This window comes from Takifugu rubripes, chromosome 9, assembly GCF_901000725.2.
Source record: "Takifugu rubripes chromosome 9, fTakRub1.2, whole genome shotgun sequence".
Taxonomy (NCBI): Eukaryota; Metazoa; Chordata; class Actinopteri; order Tetraodontiformes; family Tetraodontidae; genus Takifugu; species Takifugu rubripes.
The window spans coordinates 13,797,959-13,814,040 of NC_042293.1; the positions used below are offsets into that span (position 1 = coordinate 13,797,959).

Consider the following 16,082-nt stretch of genomic DNA (forward strand, 5'->3'; position numbering starts at 1 on the left):
GCTCGACAGTCTAAACTCAGGGCAAAACTTCCTCCGTATTAGTAGTGAATAGCACTCTGCTGACATCTAGTGGTACCAAATGTGAAATAGCTTTCTGCAACAATAAAAACAAATCAGGTTGACGAAAATTTAAAAACACATTTATTTTCCACATGCATTCATAGTATTACAACATATATTCTGCCAAATAGTTTTATAACGCACTAGTAAAGTAAAGATATTATGGTACTCACATAATTTGGGGGGTGAATACGCGTGTGTGTGTTTTCACATAGTTGTCAATCATGTCTGGGTTGCACTTGCTAAAAGTTAATATATTATTGATAATGCATTCAAACAAAAATAAGAATTTCAAAAACAATGTAAAGAACACGTTATATGACCACTGGTAGTTACAAAATTAAGCTATACAGGTACATGTAATTTTACTACCTAAAAAAAAAAAGTCTGGTATAGTTAACAGAGCAAAAGCTAGACACATATATACAGTGCAAAAAAAAAAAGTGCTATAGTGGTTTCATTTATCGAAACTGTGGATATAAATGAAATGTACACTATAATTCAAAATCATACTTCATAATATTTTGTGTGATGGCTGTTTTTTCCACATCCAATATTGATTTTACACTTGGTACGCATATGTATGAACACATACACACACACACACACACACACACACACACACACACACACACACACACACAGACATATGGACTGCTGATGTAGAAACATATGGCAAGATTAAAGGGAGGTGTTTTTTTAAAACAAGGAAAGATAATAGAAAATATAATGATGATATTAATTGTGCTATGGTTGAATGCATCCAAATGTTGAAAATCTAAATAATGAACAAGACCAGTGTAGTGAACACATTTTCATTTTTGGGCATAGATTATTGTGCCTTGGCCGCACGTGCGAGACATGAAAAGGGAATTTTCAAAGCAGGTGCTGCATGTTACCTACGCGATGAGATACTTCATCGAAAACAATTGCGGAAAGCCCTGATAAGATAAGCCTTATTTATTGCCTTACAGCATTTTTCCAGTTTGCAAATACAGTGTAAGCTCTTCCAAAATTCCCTGAAATACCACTTACTGTTTCCACAATGTGAAGTCACAAGTCAGTGTTTCAACATGTTCATTTCCAGTGATTTCCAGTCTCACTGCGCCTCATCCAGTGAATATGTGATTAGCACACGTCTTTTAATGCAATAATTAGAACTCATTCATAAAAACCCACACACGACATTAAGAGAAAACAGTGTAGTTGACGCAAACGTGTTTTGCTGTAAAGACCCAGGATCCGCCAGTGTGTGCACTTCTGAGGTATATTTCCAGTAAAAGTTAGACCATCCACGAGGCCGTCAGAAGATGCTGATGATCTTCTCCAGTGTATAAAACTACTGAAAAGTGTTTTTACAGGCTCGTGGAAAAGGATGACAGCTAATCGTTAGTGGTGTTAATAAGAATCCTCAATTTAAAAAAAGACTCCCACTATTCAGACCCAAACTTCTAACCTCTCCACCACAATTTAAGGTGGAATTTTAGGGGAAAATGTCTCAGATCTGTGACCAAAATATGTGGCCGGAGATTTCAGTTTATGCACACTCAAACGATGAAATAATAATAATAAAAAAGGGGGGGTTATGTCTCAGGGGGGTTACAGTATCACATTTAACAGTCCTAATGTTGTTAAATTCAGTGTTCAAACATTTTCACAGACGCACGGCTAAAAAGTTGTCTAAATTCCAGTGATCACAGCTAAACGAGATGCCTTAATGGAAACACACGGAGAGATGGAAACAATATCATTTGGTAGGAATATCTCTAAAAAAAATGTACAATAATCCCATCAGAAAGACCACAGAGGGAAAATGTGGGGCTGCGACTCAACATCTCACAAACAGCTGCTCTCAATGAGGAAATGGTATTCTGAGAATGACGAGGAGTCTCCATCGCCGGCACAACTCACGTCGCTCTGTGAACAAAGAGAACATGAAGCCGAGGATTAATCAAGGCCAACTACACTGACAGGCTGCCCCATGGTTGCCATAGTGATGAGACAGGTGGACTCACTGATAAGGAGACACGGAAGTGATAAGTGACGTCTTGGAAAGACAATATGGGAATTGACCACAGGTGGTGAGTCCCCTTTGAGAAGACAAGAATCTTTTATTTTTGTAAAATTCCTTAAAATCTATGATGGATTAATGTTTACTTACCTGTGTTGCCGCACTCTGTCCCCCATGGAGGTCTGTTTCTGACCGGTTCGGGCACAGTCGCCCCCTGGTGGATCCACAGTGTCGTACCCACACGCTGGAGGCGGATCTGCAATTAAAGAAACAAAAAAACTTAAGATACTCTTGATTTGGCCAAATTTCATAAAACTACCTAAAAGTAAAGGTTTCGCATCCTTGTTTACAGTTTTATCTCCCTTAATTTTAAATAAAGGCGCAATATTGCGACAACCACGGGTTCATTTCTGGGCGTCAGCTGAACATAAAGAACGAGGTCACAACAACACCAACGTCAGTGAAATTATGGGATATGCAATTGTGATTCATCAACTGGAAGCATGCCATTCTCCACAGCAAACCCTAATCAGTTGAGGTTCTGCTAAAAGCCTCGCGCACGGCCGCATACTCACGTCAAGTGCAAAGTGATTTGTGATGTGGTGGAATTTTTGTTGCCCCGGAGAGACACAGTGTAACTGGAGTTGACATGGAGAAACACAGCATCAGAGCCTGAACTCAGGAGGTAATGTGAGAAGAATAATAAAGCCTGACAATGAGGACGTTCTTAGTTCTCGGACAAACTAACAAAGTTTACCTGCAGCTGTCGGGTCTTGCACAACCTGCTGCGGAGATCTCTTGGTTGCTCTCCAGGATCTGTAGACTGGCCAACATGGGAGCTAAATGGTGCAGAATGCAGAATGAGGCAAACTTTCAAAGACGTGTTTTACAAGGTTGTTCACGCTGATTTGACCTTTAGGATGGAGGCTGCGTTGCCTACGAGACACGCTCTGACCCCCGGGCAGACGGTTGGCAGTTCCCGCCTCATCCAGGTCTGGAGGTACCGGCCTTTTGGACTTGGCAAAGGACAAGGGGGCGGACGTGTGACTCAGGCGGTTACGGCCACGGCCGTCTTTGTCCATCATTCTGGACTTGGCCTTCTTATTAATGGTGCTCGGCGTTGGAAAGAGGCTTCCTAAATCTTGAAAAGGATTATTAATTGACCGAAGGTGGATGAACGCTACGAAGATGCCTGGTGAGCTGGTTACGTACCCGGTGCAGACTGGTTGTTGCTCAGTGTCAGACCTGTTACTGATTGGTTGTTCACAGCAGGAGTTGAACAACAAGCTGAAGAATACGGGAGAGATGGAAGCACAATCAAAAAGCCCATTTTATATCGTCAACTATCCATTTTGTTTCCTGCCATTTATTCCTGTCTTATTTATGCTTTTTTAGGCCATAAAACTAAATGGCCTCCCTTCACCTGGTGTTGTAGAGGCTGGAGTGTATGGACTCTTCCGCGAGGATCCCAGAGCAGCTCTGGACCTACATCAGTCAGATGTTTCAATTAAAACCACGACAGCTTCTGGACAGTCACCAAGGAAAACACAAAACTGAGAAGTAAGACTGAAAGAATAGAAAGGAAGGAAGGCAGGTACCACAGGCAGACAGGTGGACAGAAATGAACGGTGGCAGTGAAGACGGGCATCCAAGAGATGTGCAAAGCACAGGAGGGAAGAGAGCTACAGAAGGCAGGAACAGATTAAATGAGAAGAAAGGACATGAGAAATACATCTATTTCAGCACAAAGGTGAGCGTCTCTTTACCCGTCCTTGTCTGTGACATCTCCTCGGTGGTGAAGGGTCAACACATAAAGGATGGACATGGAAATGACACTGTTGGGTTGACAAAGACATACAAACTCATCATCGCATGACCAGCACATGCAGATGCTTTCAGATTTTATGATAGAGGAGTTTTTCCCAGCCAACCTGAAGGCCATGACGATGACCAGGGCCAGGATGGCTCCCTGCATGAACCGCTGGCTGATGCAGCCTTGATCTGGGACAGAATTCTGAAAAACAAAACAACACCCCAGTTACAAACATCAATAGTTACATTGTTTTTCAAATATACCATTATTGGTACAGACCTTACTACCAGGTCGCACCATCTTCTTCTTGAGTGGGCCACTTCCTGTTCTGCTGAAATAACTTCCTGATTGGCTGCATTGAGTGGAAAACGTAAGTATTTCTTCCTGTTGAACCTCGATGTGAAGATGGCGCTTGCTCGCTTCTCTCACCTGACGGTGCCTCCGCTCACGGTGCTCTTCATGCTGTCCAGGCGACGCAGCTTGGCCAGCTTGCGGCTCCATCGCTCCAGCTCGTCTATACGAGTCTCCAGGTTGTCCGTCAGCTTGCACAGCTCCTTCACCGCCCCCACGTTCTCCATGAAGATAAGTTCCTTTAAGTAAAGCACCCAAAAACTCATCCAGTGCTTGGGTGGAAGAGGTAATGCCCTTGCAATGTGGAGCGTGCGTTTTGAGACTTTCATCACCTTGTTAACGACGAGCAGGTTGGCGATGGTTTCTCCGTTGGCGCACACCACATCGCCGCCCTCTTTCACCGCCTCGGGCAAGATTTGCTGAACCTCCTGGGCGATAACTCCTGCAGGAGGACACAGCGTGAGCAAAAGCCTTCATTTTCACGGCTGCTAAAATGAGGGAGACACAAATAAAATAGCCGAGCAGGAGCCGGATTGGATTTTGACACAATGCGAGCGGACAAAGACGTGGGGTGATGCAGCCACACGCTCAGCATGAACCTGTGAAATGGTTACCGGTCTCTGCAGTGTTCTCTATGCCCACGGTGGCAGCAAACTCAGGCTTGTACTGATAATGCACCAGCCTCATCTGAGAGATCCGTTTCAAATTGTCTGTGGTGTTGACCTACGCAGACACAATGAGAATGATGCATGAAGACAAGATGAGCCAACGTCTGGATCAAGCGTAACAGCGGTCCGTTGAACTGGGGAGGGGAGCAGGTGGAAAGCACATGAGGCTCACAGGGACACACAGGGAAACACAAGCCTCATCCTGACCTCCTGGACGTTTTCCTTGGCCCTGATGTCAGAGGGGTGCACCAGCGAGCCCATGACCTTCAGGTTGCCATGGACCACCAGGGCCTCGTCCGGCCGGTCGGTGTTGACGCCGACCCGGCCGTGGTGGTACACCGAGTCTGGCAGCTGGCCGCGCTGCCACAGCACCTCGTTGTCGCTTTCAAACTGGCCGGGGTTGGAGGCCTGGTGGAGACACACAAGCAGACGGCGCTTCTTATATTTCTGGATCCAGATCCTCAAGATTTCGACATCTTTGCTTCTTGGAGAAACGTCAAACGCGTCTCGTTTTACAAAACATCTGTCAGCCAAAAATGTAAAGTGTGTCACAATTTAAAGGTCCAGTGTGATGGATTCTAGAGCTTTGCTTCCTGTTTTTTCTGCTTTACAGAAATGAGCAGTCTGAAATTGAACTTAATTTTTTTTTTCATCTTCAATCATCTTTGCTGAAACATGCTCACGCGTGTGGGATTTTCTACCTAAAATCCAGCACACTGGGCCTTTAAAAGGTTCGTCATGTGAAAGACATATTATTGTTGTAGGAGGCAGACAGACATGGCCTGACGTTACCCTGACGATGATCCTCTCAGACGCATGCGCAGCCACAATGTAGCTCTGACTGTGGGACTGGGCATGCAGCGCCACCACCAGCATGAAATACCTGCGAGCACACACGCCAACACACCAGGAGACGTCACCAAGGGAGCTGTGGCTCTTGTTTGTGGTGTGAAGCTGCGTCTTTTACCTCTGATCAGGGTTGGGCTTGCCCTTCTTCCTCATGTTGTTTGCTGTGGTCTCGCTAAAATGGAGCCGCCCCACTGTGACCTTTGTGACCTGCTCTGGAGGCAGGGTGACCCTTGGAGCAGCAGAATCACAGATATGGCAGATAATAAATGATCGGTTCGGCTGTTCTTCGCCGCGCATCTGCTTCAGGTCAAGACCAAATGTTTGTCTCGATGGAATTTGAAAGTGTTTATCGGAGTTTTCAACTGTTTATCTCCACATAACAAGAATTGGGACACATCTTCTGGATCTTCACCACTCGGTGGTGCTTTGAATCATCATCCAGCGGCAGAGATTAAACTTTAACACCGAATGAAGGCGCCTTCTTCACCCCTCTGAGGCCTGTGCGGTTTGCTGATATGGAATTACTCTAAATATTGAAAGTTGTGGACGATGACGTTTATTAAGACATTTATTATTATGTGAGAGCATAGTTAAAAACCAATAACGATCCTAAAGTGAGCGCCGATACTCACAGCACGGGCTTAAACGGTCTCTTGCTGCGGTCGGACTGTGACTGCTCCACACTGATGGACTGGTTTATAGCCTCCACCTGGTGGTGAAAGACATTCACAGTGAACACACGGACAGGTGAACGGCTCTCGTTTATGTCGACGCGTTCTTCGCCCACTTTTACTCCGTGGAGCTTCAGATAAAAGCAGTCGATCGGCTGCAGGCCTTCGCTGGTCTTGATGTACTTGGCATCTCCCAGCATGCCCACGTACACGGTGACCTGGAAGTGGTTCTTCTTCTGGCAGACAAAAGCGTCGTCGGCCAAGGAGAAGTTGAAGCCCTTGTCGGCATCGACGCGGTAGGTGGGCATCGGCCTTGTGAAGACAGGGCGAGTAAAAGATGGGAATAATGGGAATTAATGTGTTGTAAGGCAAGAGTCGGGATTTGGGCCTTTTAGGCACAAGCTATCGAGAGAGATTAATGCAAAATATTCAATGTTTTAAATGTGGGGAGATAAAAAGGACTAACTCAGAGCCATTTTTAAATTTGATATAAATCATTTGAACATAAATAATCCTCATCACATCGGCTGATCGTCTTGCACCGGCTCCCAGTGGCGCCAGATGCGGCGCCATTAATTTACAGCCCTGAGCTCTTCTGGAAGCATTAATAAATCTTATTTTACATAAAAGAAAACCTTCTGTTCCGGCTAATTGTTGCGATGGCCAGCAAGGTCATTTTGAACATATCTGAAAGGTCTGAAAAGTTCACTTCAACCTCCCTCCCTAACTATAGTTCTTGTTAGTTTGGCCCTGCAAAAGTAAGTGCGCGCTGCCTTTTTTCCCACTCCTTCCCTCTCCCCCCCCCCCCCCCCCCCCCCCCCCCCCCCCCCCCTCACTTTGTCTTTCCCAGCTGAAACCCTGCACTTATCCACTCCCCCACACCACTCACCTCTGTGGAATTCCTAGACCTTTGCAACTGTGTTATTGCACTGCCTGTCCGGCTTTACGCTTTGCTGAATTATTTATTCAACCAATTATGATTTTTTTTTCCCCCACTCCTGACTCTGTTTTCAGTTCTTTTCCCTCCCTACGCCGATGACCTCACGCCGCGCAGATGTGCCAGAATTAGATCCACCCACAGCTCTTTGCCGTTGGCGTCGTACAGCGGCGTCCACTTGCTCTGCTGGTGCGGCTGCCACTTGATGCACTGATAGTTTGGGTCCAGATAGGCGTTGTCGGCGTCCTGCATCAGCCCTGCGACAGTCAAATACCAGCAATCAAAGCGGGGCCTATCCAAATGTTGGAAGTATTTGCAGCTGTGCCGTTGTCTGCACAACCTTTAAGGGGCGGGTAAAAGCAGGCGAGCGTGAGGTAGAGGAGGCGAGAAAGGGGAGAAAGATGCCTGCCTACCTGGTTCTTGTTTGATGATACCTGTGAGGATTTGGGTATTGAGGGTGCTGTTGGGAGAGTCGGAGTGCTTCCTCTTCTTAGCCTGATGAGCGGGGATGCTGCTGCGGGGGGAAAAGCCAAATCGAAAGGGTCAAAACAATCACACCTCGATATAAGCCGGTAGTTTTGACCCCCATCCTCCCCACGCTGCTGTGGTCGGGACTCACTCTTGGCCCTGAGGATGCTGCAGGAGCTGATGGAGCATCTGTGTCTGCTGCATGTCTCCGCTGGCGCTCGTAGCAGGTCCGATGGGATACTGCGATATCATGGGCTCGGGCTTCAGGTACATGGGGTAGTGCCCGTGTGGCGGGAGCGGCGGCGTGGGAGTCATGTGACACATGTTCTCTGGTGTCATGGCCCTGATCATGTGAGGGTCTAAAACACAATCATGGAGGGGTCTAATGCAGACGTGCATGGAAACCTGTTGCATTTGGCTAGTTTGGTGGTCGTCTGTGCTCAGGGATTCAAAACATATCACAGGATTAGACCGACTTTAATGTGACCAACAGGTGGCAGAAGAGATCATTTATTCATATATGACGCAACTATTGATCGACCTGGCCACGACCTGGAGTTCCCTTTGTCCATTCAGGCTCAAGCACGATAGACTGATACGTAACATTTGACTTGAGATGAATGTCTTCCCCGAATCCGCCCGACGATACGACGATTTGTCGGACCGTTTCGTTAGTTGGGTGATACAGAAGGAGAGCGGTTACTCACCATTCACCTGCTGGGGGGAGTAGGGCTCTGAGCTGGAGTCCGGGGGGGACTCAGGGAGGGTCCTAACAACAGGAGAAAGATGTTTCACATTTAACAAAAACCACATTACAGCATCTTTTTTGATTTCCCTTTTGCTGTGTTTTCTGTTGTAATTAATGGGAAAAATGCTCAAGAGAACATTTGACAGCTCTTTTTTCCCACAAACATCTGGAATCCAAAGATTCCTTGTTGGAGTTTGAAGTTAGTTCTTGAGTTCAGTTTTGTCATTTTGGGTTTTGTTTGCACTGGGAAGTTCCTCCTTCTTTATTCTGACTTTAAACTGATTTGATAATTGGGACAGAAACAAGAAGTGGAGGTTTGCTTTCCTTTGGAAGTAATTTGATCCTCAGTCTGTTATCAGCCTCCCTCCCCCTTCTGGTTCATTTATTTTCATTTATTTGACTGATGGGTACAAATTTTCTTCAGGCGATGTACGTCAGCCTGGACTGAAAGTGTTAGAAACGTCCTCTGCTGCATAACCGAGCATTTTATACAGTATATACATCCATCCATAGAATAGAATAGAATAGAATAGAATAGAATAGAATAGAATAGAGTTGGAAGCTCTGTCTCTTGAGCAGATTTTTCTCTTCTTCTCTCACTGCCAGGTCCTAAGTGGATGCAGCTTTGGACACGGAGCCACTGTTGCTCATCCATCCATCCATCCATCCATCCATGCATCCATCCATGCATCCATGCATCCATCCATCCATGCATCCATCCATCTGTCCATCCATCCATCCATCCATCCATCCATCCATCCATCCATCCATCCATCCATCCATCCACCCACCCACCCATCCGTCCGTCCATCCATCCATCCATCCATCCATCCATCCATCCATCCATCCATCCATCCACCCGTCCGTCCGTCCATCCATCCATCCATCCATCCATCCATCCATCCATCCATCCATCCATCCATCCATCCATCCATCCATCCATCCATCCATCCATCCATCCATCCATCCATCCATCCACCCATCCATCCATGCACCCATCCATCCATCCATCCATCCATCCCTCCCTGTGCTCACCCAGGAGCGTAGTGGCCCCTGTGCTCAGGCTTTACGTGGGCCTGCTGTTGCTGGTGTGGCTGTTGCTGACCCAGGCAAGAGTAGTTGTGTCGCAGGCCCAGAGATGGCCCTTGGGGGTAGGTGTTCTGACAGTTAGGGGGCCCTGCTATGGGGGCTCCTTGGCGCAGTGGAATAGGGGGGCTCACAGCGCACACCAACCCCCCAGCTGACGACACTCCTGCCTGGGGAGACGAGTACGTTGCTCCCGGGGTGCTGTGGACCTCTGAGAAACAGCTGAGAGAGAGGGAAAAAAAGGGGATTAGCCTTATCAGAATAAACAAATTCTTTGTAAAAACATTAACGGATTCGGCTTTTCGGTGCTTGTTGTTATGACATTGCCAGGTTGGTTCTGGAGCCCCTACTGACATGTCAGTGCTATCGTCCTCCTTGCTGATGTACTCTTCCAGGATACTGGTGTCGATGTTGACTGGCTCCAGAGCACTGGTAATATCATGACCTGTGAAGGAGGGAGGGTTGGGAACACAGAGGAGATGGAGAGCATCTGGGAATTAGCAAAGGGAATATTCCTGCAACATGCTGCCATTTTGGCCCCAAACAGACTTCCATTCATATCGGAACATTTTCGCAACGTTCTTCTCAACAGATAATCAAGCAATGTCACGTAGGCAGAGGAGCTTTAATTTACTTTTCTGAGTGTTTAAGAAAACAAGAGTGACCAAGAGACTAAAAATGTGTTCGACAACCTTTCTGATGAATCAGCCTCCGACTGTTTTAGGCGTACAGAATGGAATCCCTCTTCATAACAGTTACTACAATACACAATAAACCACCCCTCTCTTCCATTTTCATGCACAGGTGGCAGCATTAAAATCAGCTATACACTGTTATCCCCACGCTACCTTTTTAATTCCCTAAAGCTCTCTTTACCTCACCCTGGGGTCATTTGCACCCTTTGATAGTCAAAGCCCCAGAAATCCCAACCACATGACCCCCTCTTAGTCTGTGAAGACCAACATGGAGCAAAAACTTTTCATGCATTCATTAGATATCAGCAGGTCTGAAGATGATTTATTTGTCATGAGTTTCATCGCTGGTTGTTCAGCGCCAGCGCAGAGAGGGGGAGTGGGATCTGGCACACACGGACAGAATGAGCAGGGAACCCCGGCTTTCTTTTCTCATTTTTTCTCCCCTTGTTCGCTCACACACTTTTTCTCTGATAGATTAAGTAGCTTCTCAGTTGGGAATGTAAGGAATTTTTTTGTGTTTCCCTGGGAAAAAAAAAGTCTCGTTTCTTTTTTTCCCCCCTCCAAACTAACAAAAATTTCACCTCTGAACTTTAATGTCAAAGTTTCTCTGCTGGGCTGCCATTCACCTCCAATTATTTGGGGTGTCAGGTTTTAAATATTTGCTATGATTTAAATAAATGCTGGTCTTCAGAACAACCAGGCCAAACCAGTGAAGAGCCCAGAAAGTTCTGTCTTAAACCTCCAAACCGCAGCGTTGTTGTTGAGCCAGCCGGCATGTTTACACTGACTGGCTGCTTCTGCTGGTGGAAACAGATGGTTAATGTCTCTTCATACCTGCCAGTGCAAGGGGTGAAAATCGGGATGGTTCCCCCTGTAAAATAAGTTCCAGATGTGCACCCCACCCAAAGAGGCAGTAAATTAAAGTTGGCAGGCCTGATAACGAGGAGTGAGGAGAGCAGAGGCGAGATAGAACACAAGTTTGATGTCCAAGGATGGAATGGAATGGGGGTAAAATTCAACGATGCAAATCGATGAGAAAGGAGAAGCCAGAAGCCGAGTACGTCCCATAAAGTGGTTCTGTTTAGAGGTCTCGCAACACAACTGATTTTAATGCAGACAACTTAAAATACCAACAAACTTGGCCTGTTAGTGTCCACAAGGAGCAGAAAAAACAGGTTCTAATTATCTTAAAAACAGATGGATAGCATACTAATGACCTCCAAATGTACTTCGAACTATAAAGTTGAACGTTAGGCACGGTTTTTATCTTTGACTTCATCACTGTAATGTTGACGCAAACCATCCACCCCAGCGTCTGGGGGATGAACACACAAAAACAACAACCCACACCCACCAAGAATGAGAAGATGTCAATGAAAATAAGAGAGATTTGGGAGTGCGTTCAGATCTGAGCTCATCGCAGCAACCAAACACAAGATTAAACCCGACCACATCTGATCTGAGACGAAGATCAGACTGGATGCAAATGAAATATTCCCATTTAATCAAGCGATCATAGTTCAAATCATTCTAAATGATTGCGTTACGGATCATGAAATCAGTTAATGTTCCTGACAGGATGTGTAACTTTTTATGCGTCTCCATCCAGCTGTGAGTAACAAGGAACAGTGACACGATTGTCAGGCCTTCTGCCACACAGACTGGCCTTTCTGAGGCCCGAGAGGGGTGTGCATGTGCGTGTGCGTGTGCGCGTGTGTGCGTGATCCACAGCACACCCCGTTATTATATGTCCAATATATAAAGCATTGATAGATTTTCACCAATACTCAAGGTGGAACCACCTCAACTAGAATCAACCTCTTAGTCATGATGACATCATCAAAGTGCAGAAGCAAACAATCATGCGGTTTGTTCAGATGAAATATATCCGTACATAAAATCAAAGCCGTGAAATCAGCGTTAGCTCGGACATTTAGCCACAGTTAGCATCAGTAGGACACAGGCATCACTGACGACAGGAATATAAAGACGTCTAATGAAGTAGCAGCTAACAAAGAGGTCTGAAGAAGAGCAGAAAGGCCAGAATACCTGCGCGTAACCAAAGCATGTTGACGTCCTTTAGATACAGAAGACCTGAAACAGAAGATAAGCAGAGCAACTCCTCTATTTTCACATGTTTCTTCACTCAAAGACTTTCTTCTTTAAATCTGCGAGACGCCGATCGGGGTAACAAATGTGTGTGTGTGTGTGTGAGTGTGTGTGTGTGTGCTTGGAAAGCGCTATAATGAGGATTATTTCCGAGTCATGAGAAAGGGCTGTACCAGGCTGCCACACACAGACCTTGTCGCTCACAAGCACTGGTCGCACTGGTGGACCTGGCTGAGGAGATTAGGTGAGTGACGAGGCCCCGACTGAGACACGGAGCAACAAAAAAAAGCTCCACGCCGGCCGGAGGCCAAGACTGGAGCAGAAGGGAAACCACAGCTTCAACTTCCTTTGACTGCAGTTGATCAAAATCACTGATTTTATTTCATATGAAAACATAAAAATGAGCATCAGTGCCCGTTCCCTGTTTCACTTTCGCTTCACGTCTGTCATATCTGGACTTTATCTTTCCCGGCTGACCTCACAGCTCCGACACGGACATCATGGAATTCCTCCACCCAACCGCCACCTGTTCATTTCAACACGGTGATGTCGTATTAGCCGCAGGACTTAAACGCCACACGGACACGCGAACGAGCTCAGAAACACGTGGTTCATGTCTCCATAGCTGTGGGAGAAAACACAGAGAGAATCCACCATCTTTGGATCTGCGAGTGACAGAAAACTGAACTAAAAGACTCATAACACAGTCGCAATGATTAAAATTAGACAAACGTAAATCGTAAATGAAGGATCAACCGACTCATCAGGGATCTAGGCAGAGTTTCACAACAGAAACATTCAATTGTGAGGTGAATATGCAGCATCCTCCCACCAGGGGGCACTTGGGAGGCGTTAGCGAACTCGTCCATCTGCTCAGTTAAATGCAATAACAACACAGTCTGAATCTGGACATCAGGTAATTTCTTCCAGACCTATTATGACACACACGAACGGACCCCCACCTGCCCCCCCCCCCACCGTAAGTTATCACTGATGGGAGTGAGGAATGAAAAATAAAACCAGCTCGTAAGCGTCGTAAGCCTGGCTGCTCAAAAACAATATGTTCCTCTGGCCGCAAATCCCTGCTCATAAATCAGGAGCGCCATTGGAGAGCGCTTCGCCCGGGTCTCGCAAAGATGGCCGCCTGCCCCAGCGGCCGTGATTCACCCTTTCTGGGGGAGTAGAAACGGGAGACCGGGTGAGTTAGACCGGTGAGGAGTTCTCCGTCTTTCCAACGGCGAGGAGGGGAGCGCCGTTCCTGGCCGATGCGGTTCAAAACCCACCGTCGGGTCGTTTATTTATCCGTTTGTTTCTGAGCTGAAGCTAGTGGGGGTGTTCGTGACGGTGGTGACATCACCTTCGCTGTAGACGTGGACGGGTCCTCGGAGGCATTTAAGACATGATGAAAACGCAGCGCAGCCGTTACAAATTAGCCTCTAATAGAACGCGTCAGGTAAGATGGGGCTTCCAGGATTATGTGGGGGCAACGCCGCCCCAGTGAATGTCACAAGTCTTTGGTTCTGAGAGCGAAGACAGGGACTGTGAGCTGTCTCTCTGAGTCAGAGAAGGGAAGGTCAAGTTTTGTGGGGGTTGCTGGGCTGTTTCTCTCCACCCTGCGTCTGCATTATCTCACCTCCTCACCCTGTCTGCCGACTGTCACTCTAATGGAGCCAGAAGGAGCGGGGAGAGCGCGGGGATGGCCCAAAACCTCTTGGAGAAACACCAGCCTCACCTCATTGTGTTTGAACAGCGACAGAGGCTATGCCAAGAATGTACTGCGCACCGAGGCAAATGTATACATATTCTACTAATCCGATTAAAACGCCGTTTAAACGCCAAAGAGCAGAATGAGTCATAAAAAAGATTCCGAGTTTTAAGTACTTCAAGGTCCTGCTCCAGACCAGATGTCAGATGAGCCAAAAGAGGTTAAAATAAATATTTTATTTCATCATCTCAGTTCATAAATTCAAGATTAAGATTAAACTATTTGATTTCAGGCGCAAAATTGTGTCCAAAGTCTCCAAATCGAAAATATGGCTCTAGTAGGATCCAGGGTTAGCGTGGCCTCATCGTCCTTCATGTCTTCATGGCCTTTGGACACGTTGGTTCCTCAGAAACCTTCTGCCCATCAGACTGGGATCGTTTTATAGATTAATAATCTGGTTTCCTGCGTGAATCGGCGTAGCGAAACGGACGTTTGTGTTTCAGAATGTCTTTAAAGTCGAACCCATTTTTGTTTCTCTGGAGACGAGAAAAACAGCCATAAAACTGCACCATCATCACTCGGATCCTGTGTCCCTGAACACAGAACATCAAAAATTCCAAAATCAAATCCTTTAACCCTAAACTCAAGAACAAGTTAAATAGGAACAACAAAGCTGGGGCTTCTTTTAACTACGGACAAGTTGACATTTTTGTCCAAGAGAAAGTGGCTGAAATAAAGCCAGAGCGAGAACATCTCTGGTCCTCCCAAAGCAAGAATGTAAACAGCCTGAATTCCTGTCAGAATGGCAGCGAAGCCCTGACAGTCACGGATGGCTGTGTATGTTCGAGTCAACGCTGTGTACACTGGAATTAAGGCTTCGGTCTCTCAAAGCATAAATTGTGAGACACGCGTGCGTTCCCCCCGTTCCACGTTAAGCTCCTTCAAAAAAATGCATTAGTGTGGCACGAATTCTGTGGCGAGCTGTCAATCACGGTGTTGCTGGTCTTAAAAATACGCTCTCAACAAAAATCTGCATTTAAAAGCGCGTTTATTCATTTATTTCTTTAATTTTGCGGAACACATCAATGTCACGCGTCTTAAACAGTTTAGCAGCACCTAAATTCAGACGCACATGCATCACCCTCCCCGCCTTTACGGTTTTTTTTCCACAGGATTAAGGGTTATGGATCAGTCGTTAAACTCGATCTGTTACCCATCACCAGCACTTTGGCTCCTCGGACCACTTAATCTTTCCGAATTCTTGCATTTTTGAAACCTAAAACGATGGAAAATTACTTGGCAAACAGGAGGAAAAACACCAAACCTCACCTGTCGACACCTGCCGGGTTTTACGCGCGGAGTTCAACACTTTTTACTTCTTTAATAATCAGCAAATACATTGATTAACGCTGCTCTCATACGGCAGCTTCAATAATTTAGCAGATTTTCTGTGCTTTTAGGTGTGAAACGCGTCAAATAATCAAGAATTCTTACCTTCAAAAAATCTCTGTAAAGCTTCTGTTTCATCTACCACGTCCATTCTAGCGGGTCCCGCTTAAAAAATCCATCAAAGTCTCCCCGCGGTCCGAACAGATCGATTCGGATCGGGGAAACTTTTACATGAACATGACGGTTTCCAAAGAAGGTTTTGTTTTTTTTGTTTAAATCGCGACTCTTGTTTCAGATCACATAAATCCAGCAGCGCGTCATGCGGAGAACTTCTCTCTCCCTTTCCAAAACTTGGCACTGTGGATTGACGCCTCTCAACCAAACGCCTCCAATTACGGCATCGACTTTTCCTTTCAATTAAAGTGCACAAAAATCCACCAAGCAGCTTTCACTTGAGGAGCACCTCCATTTCAGAGCTCTTCTTTTGCTTATTTTCCTTCCCTTTACTGCCTTTAATATGAA

The 16,082-nt window shown here is 46.1% G+C and overlaps 1 protein-coding gene across 5 annotated transcripts; it reads right to left on the reverse strand.

Moving 5' to 3' along the window:
• Window positions 1–118: 118 nt before the first annotated feature.
• On the reverse strand, window positions 119–16,078 carry myrf (myelin regulatory factor). Of its 5 annotated transcripts, none has more exons than XM_029841718.1 (27): window positions 15,666–16,078; window positions 10,017–10,107; window positions 9,612–9,884; window positions 8,536–8,597; window positions 7,980–8,187; window positions 7,795–7,871; window positions 7,503–7,617; window positions 6,540–6,735; window positions 6,385–6,461; window positions 5,871–5,981; window positions 5,681–5,786; window positions 5,111–5,311; window positions 4,850–4,958; window positions 4,568–4,677; window positions 4,314–4,474; window positions 4,164–4,236; window positions 4,003–4,085; window positions 3,838–3,906; window positions 3,670–3,753; window positions 3,495–3,556; window positions 3,284–3,358; window positions 2,985–3,212; window positions 2,829–2,910; window positions 2,647–2,709; window positions 2,222–2,327; window positions 2,076–2,150; window positions 119–1,977 (listed from the first exon to the last, which is right to left on the reverse strand). In XM_029841718.1, the coding sequence occupies exons 1-27, from the start codon at window positions 15,709–15,711 to the stop codon at window positions 1,897–1,899; spliced, it is 3,024 nt and encodes a 1,007-aa protein (XP_029697578.1). In that variant the 5' UTR covers window positions 15,712–16,078; the 3' UTR covers window positions 119–1,896. The 5 variants fall into 5 exon arrangements, with proteins under 5 accessions (XP_029697578.1, XP_029697576.1, XP_029697577.1 ...); XM_029841716.1 differs by having other exon boundaries at window positions 5,696–5,786; window positions 7,774–7,871; XM_029841717.1 differs by having other exon boundaries at window positions 7,795–7,874.
• Between the last annotated feature and the right edge of the window lie 4 nt (window positions 16,079–16,082).

Bases quoted from the DNA above. Each gene is read 5' to 3' on its own strand.
- myrf (XM_029841714.1), bottom strand. From the start codon at position 15,711: ATGGACGTGGTAGATGAAACAGAAGCTTTACAGAGATTTTTTGAAG. The intron at 3,907-4,002 runs GTTGGCTGGGAA...TCAACCCAACAG, and splicing joins GTCATCGTCATGGCCTTCAG to TGTCATTTCCATGTCCATCC. The intron at 3,557-3,669 runs GTACCTGCCTTC...TGACTGATGTAG, and splicing joins TGTCCACCTGTCTGCCTGTG to GTCCAGAGCTGCTCTGGGAT.